Here is a 14,131-nt window from a genome sequence, read left to right as displayed (position 1 = left end):
AAATGGAAGATTATAAAAATGAATTCCCCAAATTTAACTAAAACTCAGTTTTTAATTAAATTGCACACTGCCTTATTTTGTTTTAAGGCATCACTATCAATTTTACAAGCTTTTAAAAGAGTATCATTTAGAATAAAGAATTTTATACTTAGAGACTGGACCTGATTTTGCCACATACTCACTGTGTGACCCTGAGCAAATCACAACTTCGCTACGGTTCAGTATTTTTGGCTAAGCCCCTTAGAGCAGTAGTTGTTAAAAACTGCTGTGCATTCGAGTATTTGGGAGGTATTTAAAAATCCCATTGACCAGGCTATATCTCATACCAATTAAAGCAGAATCTTTTGGGGGCAAACCCAGGCATCAGAAGTTTTTTAAATTCTCCAGATAATTCCACTGTGCATTCAGTCTTGAGAACCAGTGCCTCAGAAAATTATTATAAAGATTAAGAAAATGAATAAATGTGAAAGTGCTATGCAAACTGAAATTAAATATTACCAATCTTATTTTTTCATTCACTCAAGATTTCAATACATTCAACAGTTTGTTTGTTTACTAATTTCTTCTTACTATTCACTCCCTTCTTCTGGGTTCATTTCTTTCTTTTCTAAAGTACAACTTATGTGAGTTCTTTAAATGACAGAATGTGACTATAAAATTCAATTTTTATGTAAAAAAATATCTTAATTTCATGCTCATTCTAGTATGATAGTTTGACTGGATGCAGAATTCGGGGTTAACAATTATTTTCTCTCACCATTATTTTCCTACATGCTGGCCTCAATCGTTGTTACTGGAAAAGTGGTTGTCAATCTACTTGTTATTCCTCAGTAGGTAATCTTTTCCCTGAAGTTACATGTAAGAGTTTCTCTCTTTGCTTTGTGTTCAGTAATTTCACAATAATGTGTGCAAGTGGGAGAAGGAAGATACTGCTTGGAATTTTGGGGGAGTGGTCCTTTAATCTGAGGATATAGGTCTTTCATCAACTCTGGAACATTCTCAGCCATGAGTTCTTTGGATATCGCTTCTCCCACATTCTTTCTCGTCTCTCCTAGTAAGTCCATATATACTTACATGTATACGTACATGTGTGTATGCACATGCATATGTATATATACATAATTACACATACTAAACCTTCTCATCCTCCAAATTTTAATCTTTCATATTTCCACCTTTGATCTTTCTGTGCTATATTCCGAGCAATTGCCTCAGTACAGTGTACCGTGATTAAGAGCAGGCGCTCTGTAGTGAAATTACATGGGTTGGAATTCCAACTGCACCATTTATCAGCTGTGTGACTTTGGGCAAGGTTACTTAATCTCTCTGTGATTCAGTCTCTTCATCTGTAAAAGAGAGAAAATAATACTACCATCCTCATAGGATTACTGTGTGAATTAAATGAGATGATATGTGTTAAGTGTTTACAACAGTGCCTAGAATGGATTTTCTACAGCTTCCAGGTTTTTTCATCATTTTGAAATAATTTTAGACTTACTGAAGAGTTACAAGGATAGTACAGAGTTCCGACATGCCCTTTACCAGCTTCCACTAAAGTTAACTTCTTACATAGCCATGGTATAACTATCAAGAAATTAGCTAAAATATTAATACTGGTACAATACTATTAACTAAACTATAAACTTTATTCAGATTTTTCCAGTTTTCCCAGAAATGTTTTTTCTCTGTTCCAGGATTTAATGCAGGACATCCTGTTGCATTTACTCTTCACGTCTCCTTAGTCTCCTCCAATCTGTGAGTTTCTCCGTCTCTCCTTTCCTTGACATCCTGAAGGGTACTGGTAGGTATTTTGTAGCATATTCCTCAATTTGGGATTGTTTTTCTGATGTTTTCTCATTACAGATTGAAGTTATGAATTTGGGGGAAGAATACCTCCCTTCTCATTGCATCATATCAGGAGTTACATGATATCAATATGTCTTATTAATGGTGATGGTAATTTTGATCACTTGGTAGAGAAGGTGTCCACAAGGTTTCTTCACTGTAAAGTTGCTATCTTTCCTTTTTCATACTCTATTTATCAGAAGCAAGTCACTAAGTCCAGCCCATACTCAAGGGAATTCATAAGATTTTAAATTTTAATTACTAAATTTTTTGATTTCTAGCAGTGCTATTTGATTATTTTATTTTAGCCATGTTTTTTTTTGGGGGGGGGGGCTTTGATTTCTTCTTTTGTGACTTAAATTATTTTAAATAAAATAGCATTTTCAGATATCACTGCATTATCTAAATTTTGTGAAGCACTAATCCTTCTGCTTGTGTTTGCTAACTCTAGCTCACAGTGTATTGTTTCATTGTGTGTTCTGTAATTTTGTATTGTGATCTTACGTTCAGTGGGGCATTATGTGTGGATATACCATGGGACCTGGGGTTTGAAAGTATTCTTCCAAAGCACTTTTGTGATTGCTTCTGCCAAAAATAAAACTGGCTTGGCAATACTTTTTAAACTTTCTAATCCTGTGAGTTCCTATAAAACGTGGATAGTATAAATTTAGATCCTAAACCTGTAGAATATGCAGGGCTTATTTAGGAAAAATTTTTGCTGTCTCTTGGTGGTGATGGACAGATTTTACTCGTGTCTACACTTTTACTGAGGATAAAGTCTTCTGAAAGTCTGAGCTTTAAAGCAGGATCTCAATTCAAAATTCCCAGTTGGTGGGCCCAAGATCTCAATTCCAGGCCCCAAATGGGAGGTAGAAATCCAGCCCAGTTGGTTACTGGAATGAATAGCGTTCCCCTAACAGCAGCCACAGAATTAGTTCACTAAACTTCTCTAATTTATGGCTTCCTCAATATTTCTGGCATCTGAGAATCTTTTAGTTTGATAGATTTTTATCTGGCATTTCTAGGTATTTGTAACAAGAGAATTTTGTTCCTGTAGTCAACTAGCTTAGCAGAAACAAAAGTGTTCCCTATGTTTTTTAACCATTTACTCAGAAACAGAAAAAAATAATTCTAAAAATACAAGTATAAACTTTGCTGACTCTGTTCTTCTTACCCTTTTCCAACATTTCCAAGAGTATATTCTGAAGCCTCTTTACATACTCTATAGACATGATCAAAAATGTCAAAGTCTTTTACCTTTATTGATCTTAGAAAAAAAAAATTTTTTTAAGTCTTAGTGCTAAGAAGCTGAGTGGAATATATATGTCAAACAGAAAAATAAGATACAGTGGGAACAGAGACCTAAATTAGAAATCAGGACTTTTAGACTCAAGTCCCACCTCTATGATTAGGTATCTATCTGGGAGACCTTAAAGATAATGGTTGTACTCAGTATCTCCAACATTCTATGATTCTGTTTAACTCATAATGTAACACACATTAGATGTTTTTTTATTTGCTCATTTGCCATTTAATCTGTCTAGTACTGACAGGGAACCTATTTGAATTTTTGGTCCATTTACTAAAATATTTTTCTAACATGGAAATAAGAATGATTATCTGACATGACATATAAATTTGTTATATGTATTTCTTTTGCTATTAATATTATAAATGACTTTAAGATATTTGTTCATTTATAAATTCTAAATACAAATTGAAAACAAACCTCTCCCACTAACCTGGTATTTTATTAATACAGAATTTATAACATACAGTTTTATAACTATGAGAAGTTAACCAAGAAATAGCTCATCAATTTAGGGCACACTAAAAAGAAGGGAGAAATCAATTCATTCATTTCCAATCTAGTATAATGATCTCTGTATACTGTTTTTTTTGGGGGGGGGTTTTCCTGACTGGTAAGGGGATCACAACCCTTGGCACAGTGTGGTCTGCACCACACTCAGCCAGTGAGCACACTGGCCATCCCTATATAGGATCCAAACCCGCGGCCTCAGTGCTACCAGTGCTGCACTCTCCTGAGTGAGCCACGGGACCGGCCCTGTATGTGATTCTTAGCCCTCTAACAATGGTTTTACATATTAGATAGAGAGAAAAGTAAACTTTATCTCATATTTTACCTTTTTTCTGGATCTTTTTGAAGACACAATGAAATCATTTTTCTAAATGACTTTCCATATTTTTTTAGCATTTCTTTATCTTGAACACCAGTTTCCAAAGAAGGAGGATCATTCTGTAGTGTCAGCATTAAAACCTGTAAGAATGTTCAATATAGTATAAACTTCTGATGATTCAGTAAAATTTAATTAACTATTGTGGTCAAAATTATTCAATATAGGCAACCCCCCCAACATATAAGCATATTTTATTTATTAAAAGTTCGTCCATATCAGTTGTTTAGAAGCCAGAGTTATTTGTCTTCTGCATAAATAATATGCTATAGATGGCTGGCTTTCTAGACAACTTGCCCACAAGGGTCCACTGTACCAATATTATTATGCCCTTTAGTTAGAATCCTTTGCTTCTTCACATCCCCTGTCTGAAGTCTTAACTGCCAAACTATCTTTTAAAAAAGTTAAAACCTCAGCAAAATTAAGACTGTGACCCTGCTGACTTTATCTTTTCAAGGCTCTGTTTCTCCTTGAATCCTTGAAATCTGGCCTTTTCTTCCTAGAATTTCTCAGAAACCTCTATCATAGAAATCACCAATGATGTCCTAGTTAACAAAGCTACAGACTTTTTAAATCCACATTCTTCTGGCCTTCCCTGCAGCAACTGATAATCTTGATTATTCTGTCCATATTTACTTAACCTCTTCCTTCTTTGACTTTCATCACAACATATTACTTTGATGCACAGAGATACAAGAAATGAAGGTCATATTTATGTGATGAGATTGAGTGACTTGTGTTTTTGTATACTGTTTGACCTTTTTATAAAAGACTGTGCCATTTTTATAAATACAAAGTCAACACTAAAAAATTAAAGAGGGCTATAATCAGAGTTATTAGTTGCTCTTCTGATTCAATTTATATTTACTGAAATGGAATTAATAAGGCTGGCAGTGTTTCTCAATTTGAGAAAATACGTTAACGTGTAGGTCTGGCTACAATTGCAGGAGCAATAACCTACAATGGATGAAAAGTAAACCTCATCCTTCCCCACTCACCACCACCTTTTAAAAAATAAGCCATTTCATTAGCCAAAAACCAGCCTCCCAACTTACAGCTGTAAAAACACATCATCTTTTTCAAAACCTTGTGAAAAGGAGTCTTCACCCTCTAGGCAAAGCATGGCCTTAAAATATAATTAACCTTCTAGATGATCATAATATCACCCATTAATGTGCAGGTCAATATAGGTATGTTTTGAATATAGAGATATTTTCATAAAATCTTTTTACTGGTTTTGTCCCTCTCTACATTATTAGGGTCTTTAGGGGACAGAATGACATCTTTTTTCAGGTTCTAAAGTATACCAAAATAATACAGATGTGAATAATAGGACAATAATTCACAATGGTGGTCATCATTTTAAACAAAGTCATAGGGCATCTTTTAAAGTGGAAAAGTAGAACTATAAACAACAGCTACAGCTACACACAGAACAGAATTCATGTGCATATCATAACTAAGGAGATGGACACACAGATAAAAATGGCTATCAACAGTATAGGTAGCACCATCTTGAAACACAAAAAAACTCATTCTGTAACTAATGCTGGGGACAGGATGTAGGACTGGGCAAAAACTTTATGAATAAGATCCCAAAAGCACAAGCAACAAGAGAAAAAACAAATAGGATTAATCAAACTAAAAAGCTTCCACATAGCAAAGGAAACAATCAACAAACTGAAAAGAACCTACAGAATAGAAGAAAATATTTGCAACCTATACATCCAACAAGGGATTAATATCCAGAATATATAAAGAACTGAAACAACTTCACAGTAAAAAAACAAATAATCCAATTAAAAAATGGGTAAAGAAGTTGAACAGACATTTTTCAAAGGAAGACATACAAATGGCCAACAGGTACATGAAAAAAATGTTCAACATCCCTAATCATCAGGGAATGCAAATCAAAACCACACTGAGATATCATCTCATTCCAGTAAAATGACTATTATCAAAAAGACTGAGGGCCAGCCCCGTAGCTCAGGAGAGTGCAGCGCTGGTAGTGCCAAGGCTGCGGGTTTGGATCCTATATAGGGATGGCCGGTGCACTCACTGGCTGAGCATGGTGCAGACCACACCGTGCTGAGTGTCGCGATCCCCTTACTGGTCAAAAAGAAAAGAAAAAAAAAGACTGAGAATAACAAATGCTGACTAGGATGTGGAGAAAAGGAAACTTCTACACTTTTGGTGGGACTGTAAATTAGTACAACCATTATGGAAAACAGTATGGAGGTTTCTCAAACAACTACAGATAGAACTACCATATGATCCAGCAATCCCACCACTTCTGGGTATATACCTAAAGGAATGGAAATCACCATGTCAAAGGGACACCTGCACTACCATGTTCACTGCAGCTATATTTACTATAGCCAAGCTATGTAACCAACCTAAATGTCCATTGTTGGATGACTGGATAAGGAAAATGTGGAATATATACACAATGGGATATATACACTACTCAGCCATAAAAAAGAATGAAATTCTGCCATTTACGGCAACATGGATGAGCTTGGAGAAAATTATGTTAGGTAAAATAAGCTAGGCACAGAAAGAAATACCACGTTCTCACTCACATGTGGAAGCAGAAAAAGCTGATCTCACAGAAGCAGAGTAGAATAGTGGTTACTAAAGACTAATAAGAGGAGGGGGTAGGGAGAGGGTGAAAGGGTGGTCAGTGGATACTAAATTGTACAGATATAGAAAGAATAAAATCTAGTGTCCTAAAGCAATATAGGGAGACTACAGTGAACAACAAAGTACTGTGTATCTTTGAGCAGCTAGTTGAGATGATGTTGAATGTTCCCAACACAAAGAGGTGACAAATGTTTGAGGAGATAGATAAACTAAATGCCCTGATATATTCATTGCACATAGTATGGGTCAATTAAGAAAAATAAATTAAAAAGAAGAAAAAGAGAGAAATAGAATAGTGGTTACCAAAGGCAAAGAAAGGGAGGTGGGAGGAGGAAGATGAGGAAAGGTTGATAGGCTGGTACAAAGTTACAGTTAGATAGGAAGAACAAAATTCTGGTGCTCTAGGGTGACAGTAGCTAATAACATTGTATTATATATTTCAAAATGGACAGAAAAGAGGATCTTGAATGAAATACCACAAAGAAATGATAAATGTTTAGGTGACAGATATACTAACTATTCTGATTGGATCATTATACAATATATGCATGTATTGAAACAACAAACTTACCCTATAAACATGTACAATAAAGAAAAAAAACAATAACAAGGATGTTAAGTAATTAGAACCCCTGTGTATCACTGTGGGGAATGTAAAATGGTACAGCCACTGCAGAAAACAGTATGACTGTTCCCTCAAAAGTGAAAAATAGAATTATCATTCAATCCAGCAATTTCATGTCTGAGTATATACCCAAAGCACTGAAAGCAGAGTCTCAAAAAGATATCTGTATACTCATGGTTCATGGCAGCATTATTCACAACAGCTAAAATGTGGAAGCAGCCCAAGTGTCCATCAATGTCTGAATACATAAGCAAAATGTAGTATTTATCTGAACAATGGAATATTATTCAGTGTTAAAAAGGAAGGAAATTCTGCAATATTCTACAATATGGATGAACCTAGGGGACATTATACTAAGTAAAATAAGCCCATCACACACAAAAAAATACAGATGCTCCTCAACTTAAAATGGGGTTATGTCCCAATAAACCCACTGTAAATTGAAAATACTGTAAGTCAAAGATGCATTTAATACACTAACCTACCAAACACCATAGCTTAATCTAGCCTATTTTAAATGTACTCAGAACACTTACATTAGCCTATAGTTGGGCAAAATTATCTATTGCAAAGCCTATTTTATAATAAGGTGTTAAATATCTCATGTAATTTATTGAATACTATACTGAATGTGTACTACTTTCACAGTATCATAAAGTGGAAAAATTAAGTTGAACTATCGTTAAGTCAAGGACCATCTGTACTATAGGATTCCATTTATGTGAGGAACTTAGAGTAGTCAAAATCATAAAGACAGAAAACAGAATACTGGTTGCCAAGTCGAGGGAAGAGGGAATCAGAAGTTATTGTATAATGGGTATAGAGTTTTAGTTTTACAAGATGAGAAGAGCTTGGTATGGTAGTGACAGCTGCACAACATTATAAATGTATTTAGTACCACTAAACCATACACTTAAAAATGATTAAGATAGTAAATTTTATATGTATTTTACCACAATAAAAAAAAATTTTTTTTTAAAAGAATACTATGAGTAAGAATGGTAACTGAGGAAAGGCTCTGAAAAAGAATTGGGAACTTGACCTGGAGTAGTATTTTCAATATAAACCTCACCTTCATAGGCGGATACTTATGATAAGGAGCTGCCCCTGTGGCCAGTTCAATTGCTGTGATTCCAAAACTCCAGATATCAGCTTTGAAATCATAACCTCGGACCTGCAAGGAAAAGAGAGATGTGTGTAATTACTTTTACCAACCTAAAAGCCTTTTTAAAGTAGCTTCTGATATGTATTAGGAAGAATGTAAGCGTTCACGAGCTTTAAACCAATAACATAATTTAAAGTAGGCAAAACCTAAATGCAATAGATAATAGAAAATAGGTAATAGAAAAAAAAAAGAGGAACCTGAATGTTCACCAACAATGGGGAAACTGTTAAGTACAATATATTCACTTAAAGAATATTATACAGCCAATTAAAAGCAATATTTATGAATTCCATATGAAAATATGTAAAACCATTTGTGATGAAACATATGAACAAATACAAAATTGTTCAAAAGTTTTGACACTATTACAAACAGGTATATAGTCTATTAAAAAAAGACTAAAAAAAACTAGAACAAAATGTTTTGCAGAGGGATTAAGTCTTTCGTTTTCCAAATGTTTTATATTATGGTTATTATTTTATCACTTTAATTTCTGTAATGAAGAAAGTTACAAAGGGTGTAGATATTTTTTAAGTTTTGGTATAAATATGTTGCCAAGTTTCTCTCCTTTTGTACTGCTACCAGCACATCATAGGGTCATAAATTTTAATTTTCTATACTACGCAATATAGGATTTAGGGACTATGTAGTGTAAAACCTAAAATTAGGGCTCAATAATAGTACATGCTGCCTTGCCATCTGGTAAAATAGGAGGAACTCTAATGATTTAAGTGAAAGTTCCCCTCCCCATTTTCCTTTTGCAGATAATGTCCTCTAACCCAACAAACCTCCTTATCAAATGGAACTGGTACAGTTTCTGCTCATCCCTGAATAGCAGGTTTCACCTCCCTGCCAGCCAACCACATGCTCCCAAGGAAACCAAAGGGCATCTCACTGTCTTGGTGTATGAAGCCTGTCTCCCATGGACCCAGTTTGTTCATTCTGTTCCCAAATTCAATCCCGTGTGGCCCTGCATGACATGAACTGTCTTCCTTATTTGGGCTGTCTATATATGCAACTAATAAACTGCTGTCAATCTCATCTGTCCTGTGTCGGGTGTTGTATGTTCAGCCATTCCCATAACCGTAGGGGTGGGAATCCTTCCCTCACCAACACGGTGAATAAAGGTGATTACAACAGAGTGAAAAAATGAATTCAGTTCTTATACTGAGTTTGATAACCTATAAGACATTTATGTAAAGCATCCATAGAAAGTCGGAAAACCTATCTGGAGGCTTAGAAAACAAGACTGGACTGGACAGGACAGAATTTAGAAATCATTAATAAGTGGAAGGACAGAGGAAAACACCTAGTATGTATAGCTAGAGAAAAGCCCAAGAACAAGATCCTGGGAAACTTCATTTAGGAGTAGAAGGAGAGCCACAAAAAAAGCCAGAGAATTGGCCTGACAAGCAGAAGAACAATGAGGAAACTACACTAAGGAAGTGAATAAAGTTGGAATGGTCAACAGTTTTAAATGCCACCAGGAGGACAAGTAAGATAAGGAATAGGAAATGATCACTGGATTTGAGAATTAGCAGAGTTTCTTTAAAGTGATGGGATGAGTGAGGACAGACTGCAGTTGTCTGAAGAGGAAATGGGAAACGGGGGACAAAAGACAATTGAAGAAACAGCAATAAAACTACACATAAAAAATTAGGTCATTTAATTTATACTAAGAAAATTATTAAAACAATCTTGATTGTGTTATTTCTTACATTGTCTTTGGTATAAATCCTTTGTAAAGTTCTAGAGTGGTTTTCTGTTTTGTTATTTTTTAAGGATGGGCTAAAGTTCTAACCAAGGAATAGAGATGTGTATTTCCCAAAGCTAATCTGGTATACTAGACAAAGCAAGCACTACTAAGTTTTTTCAATTTCATAACAAAACCCTAAACGATTTAAAAAAGACAAAAGTCATATTACCTGTTCCATAACTTCAGGTGCCATCCAGCAAGGAGTGCCAACAAAGGTTTTTCTCACTTTATTTCGGGTAATATCACCACCAGTTGCTAAAAAAGCACTAACCCCAAAGTCTGAAACAGAATACAACAGCAAGGAATTAAAAGTACAGCAACTACCATAAACGGATAGAAAAATAATATAATGTAGTTACCATACTACATATATATAAATAAGATGAAAAGCATGACAGTCTCTCTCCTTGTGATGAACTTCTAGACTTAACGGGTCCTTCGCTCTATCCCTCTCCATCCCCACACATCATCATCTCCTCAGATTTCCTCCTTGCTCCAATCCATTCTACATACCACTATCAGATTCATTTACTCATTCTTTTATTTTTAAATTATCACTTTGACATGGCTCGCTCAACTTACAAAACCCTACAAGGATGAAATCCGAACCTTTTTTTAGCTTGGCATTCAAAAAGCTCTCAAAAATCTGGCCTCAAATAAATTAGAGTAATCCTAATCTCATAGCCTAATTTGATCTTTAAACAGATATGTGACATTGGTAAACTCAGTTCTCTCTCTAAGCCTCAGGATTTTCTCTACAAAGATTTTTTCCGAAAACACTGAAGCCAAAGTACTAGTCACTGATGAGGAGGACTATCTGTCTCACCATGATTCCTCCTTCTCTGAGGATATCCTTTGGCATGTATCTGTGGTCTTTGACTTTGACCTCTGGGCATTGCTGATTTAAGCCAGAATTAGACACCTTAATCCAAGCTAGGCCAATCACAGTCTCCCAAAAATCTGAAACTTCAATAGAAAGACAAGGAAATTGAGAGTCACGGAGCTGAGCCATGCTAACAGCAGCATCCTGAAGGACAGCAGCATCCTGAAGGACACCAGCATGAGTGGCTTCTCGACCATCCTGAGGCTTAGCTGTTCAGTCAACTCTTTGATTCTGGGTACTCCCAGCATATTTCAAAAATGCCTGCTTTGCTAAGTTAGCCAGTGATAATTTCTGATACAACCAAAAGAACCTTTACTAATACTGTGAGGCTTTTATATACCATATTGAACTTTTATACACCTCATCTGGCTCCCCTCTTGCTTTTTGTCTATTTCAGAACACTATGCAGCATGTAAAATGGGTCTATATTTGAAAGTAGAATAAATTATGGACAAACTCAGTGTGAGAAGGATAATTTAAGCATTGCAAACTTTAAAATTCCAGATTCAGAAGTCTATGAATTAACCCTGTACTGGCCAGCCACCCCAAAAACAAACAAACAAAAAGAAATCTATAAATTCAGCCATCTTGAAGGAAGTATTTGCTTGTTAGTGTATAAAATAGCAAGTCTATAAAACACAGATTTAAAAAAAAAAAATCCTCAAAGTTTTTGATGCTCCTAAACTGGCAAATATACAGGAACTTTAAAATGTTCCATTTCTAACAACAAAAAAGTAAACATTTAAAAGTGCATTCAAGGGAGGGAAAGTACATTTCGTGCATTCAGCTCTGCCACTAGGCTAGCTGAACTTTAGCAATTACTTACTTTTTTAAAATTATTTTTTTGAACCAATATCATGCTGTTTTTTTGTTTTGTTTTGTTTTACAAGAACATTAATAGCAGTTTTATTCATAAGGGACCCAAAGTGGAAATAATCCAAATGCTCATCAACAGGAGAACAGAAAATCAAATTGTGGTATATCCACACAATGAAATACAACTCAACAATAGAAATAAAGTACTGATAAAAACAGTAATGTGGTTGAAGCTCAAAACATTACTTTTGTTTAAAATTTTCCTTTTTTTTAACTTAAAGACTAAGATCATAGAAAATATGTTCTCTGACCACAATAACAGAAGGAAATTTAGAAAACTCACAAATGTGTAGAAATTAAACAACACTCTCCTAAATAAACAATAGGTAAAAAGAGAAATCACAGGGAAATTAGAGATTACTCTGAGATAAAGATCAAAGCACAACATATCAAAATTTATAGGATACAAGGCTCATGCAGTGCGCTTAGAGGAAAATTCATACTTGTAAACACCTAATTAAAAATAAAAAAACCCCTCAAATCAGTAATGTAAACTTCTACTTTAAGAAAACAGAAAAAGTAAAACAAACTAAACCAAAAGCAAAGATAAGCAGGAAATAAAGATTACAACAGAAATATATGAAATAGGAGATTAAAATATATTAGAGAAAATCCACAAAACCCAAAGTTGATTCTATAAAAGATCAACAAAATTTGCAAACCTTTATCTAGACTGACCAAGAAAAAATAGAGAAGACCAAAATTATAAAATCAGAGATAAAGTAGGGGCATTATTACATTGTAACTATTGCTTTTTGTGGCACTAAGATATAGTTTCTTTCTCGTTCACAATTTCACTCTACCAGTGAGTTTTGTTCTTTCATGTACATTTGTGGTAATGATTATCCTTTTTCAGATTCCAGATGCAGAACTTCCCTGACGATTTCTTCTAGAGCTTGTCATGTGGTGGTGAACTCCCATAGCTTTGGTTTGTCTGAATAATACACTATTTTCCCCTCATTTCTGAAGGACAGACTTGCTGGGTATAGTATTCTTTACTGGCTGTTTTTTTCTTTTAGTATTTTGAGTATATAATCCCATTTTCTTCTGGCCTGTAGAGTTTCTGTTGAGAAGTCTTCTGTTAGTCTGATAGGGGCTCCCTTATAGGTGACTTGACACTTTTCTGTTGCTTCTTTTAAGATTCTCTCTTTGTCTTTGAGCTTTGCCAGTTTGACTCTAATGTGTCTTGGAGAGGATCTTTTTGGGCTGAATCTGTTTGGAGATCTTTGAGCCTCCTGGATTTGAAGGTCTGTGTATCTCCCTATACCTGGGAAGTTTTCCATCATTATTTCAATGAGTAGGTTTTCAAAGGCTTTTTCTTTCTCTTCCCCCTTCTGGAACACCATGATTCACATGTTTGTGCACTTAAAGTTGTCTGTTAGCTCTCTTAGATTTTCTTCATTTTTTAAAATTCTTTTTTCCCCCTTTTTTAAATCCGCCTGGGTTATTTTGAAAAGGTTATTTTCAAAATCAAAAATTCTTTCTTCTGTTTGTTCTAGCCTGCTGCTTAAGCTCTCAGTTTTATTTTTTATTTCATTGAGTAAATGTTTCAGTTCCATGAGTTCTGCTACATTCTTTTTTAAGGTGTTAATCTCTTTGTAAATTTCCTTCTTCATATCCTAAATTTTTTTCTCATTTCATTCTGTTGTCTGAATTTTCTCATACCTCAGTGAGTTTCCTTAAGATTGTTGCTCAGGATTCTTTTTCAGTCATTTCAAGAGTGTTCTGCTCTATAGGGTCTGGTATTTGAGAATTACTGTATTCTTTTGGTGGTGTCATATTTTCTTGGGTTTTCGTATTTCTAGTATCTTTATGTTGTTTGGTCATTTGGTAGAGCAGCTGCTTCTTCTATTAGTCTGGAATGGGCTTTGAGGAGAGAGATGTCCTCTTCTTTTTCCGGTCTCCACTGGTGACTGTCCTTGTGTCAATGAAGTTGAGTGTCCAGTAGGCCAGCTGCACGGTTGCTGTGGTGGGCCACCAATGCAAAAGTGGTGTTTTCAGCATGCTTTCTTGTCTGCTTCCAGGCAGAAGGGGCTGTGGCCCTCAGTTCCTTGCCTAGGCACCAGGTGTGCTCACCTGCCTGCTTCCAGGTGGAGGGAGCTGTGGCCCTCGGCTCCTTGCCTAGGAACCTGGGCATGAGCTC

At 35.2% G+C, this 14,131-nt stretch overlaps 1 protein-coding gene across 1 annotated transcript in view; it reads right to left on the bottom strand.

The window, feature by feature from the left end:
* OXSR1 (oxidative stress responsive kinase 1) overlaps positions 1–14,131 on the bottom strand; it is an 89,779-nt gene that overhangs the window by 25,872 nt on the left and 49,776 nt on the right. The window contains exons 6-8 of the mRNA XM_063114465.1: positions 10,399–10,508; positions 8,381–8,482; positions 3,990–4,123 (exon numbers count right to left, since the gene is read on the bottom strand). Of these exons, the coding sequence (XP_062970535.1) occupies positions 3,990–4,123; positions 8,381–8,482; positions 10,399–10,508 (346 nt within the window). The remainder of the gene's footprint in view (positions 1–3,989; positions 4,124–8,380; positions 8,483–10,398; positions 10,509–14,131) is intronic.

The sequence above is a fragment of the Cynocephalus volans genome, chromosome 11, assembly GCF_027409185.1.
Source record: "Cynocephalus volans isolate mCynVol1 chromosome 11, mCynVol1.pri, whole genome shotgun sequence".
NCBI lineage: Eukaryota > Metazoa > Chordata > Mammalia > Dermoptera > Cynocephalidae > Cynocephalus > Cynocephalus volans.
The sequence above is the reverse complement of the archived record's forward strand: the minus strand, read 5'-3'. Positions and strand labels throughout refer to the sequence as shown.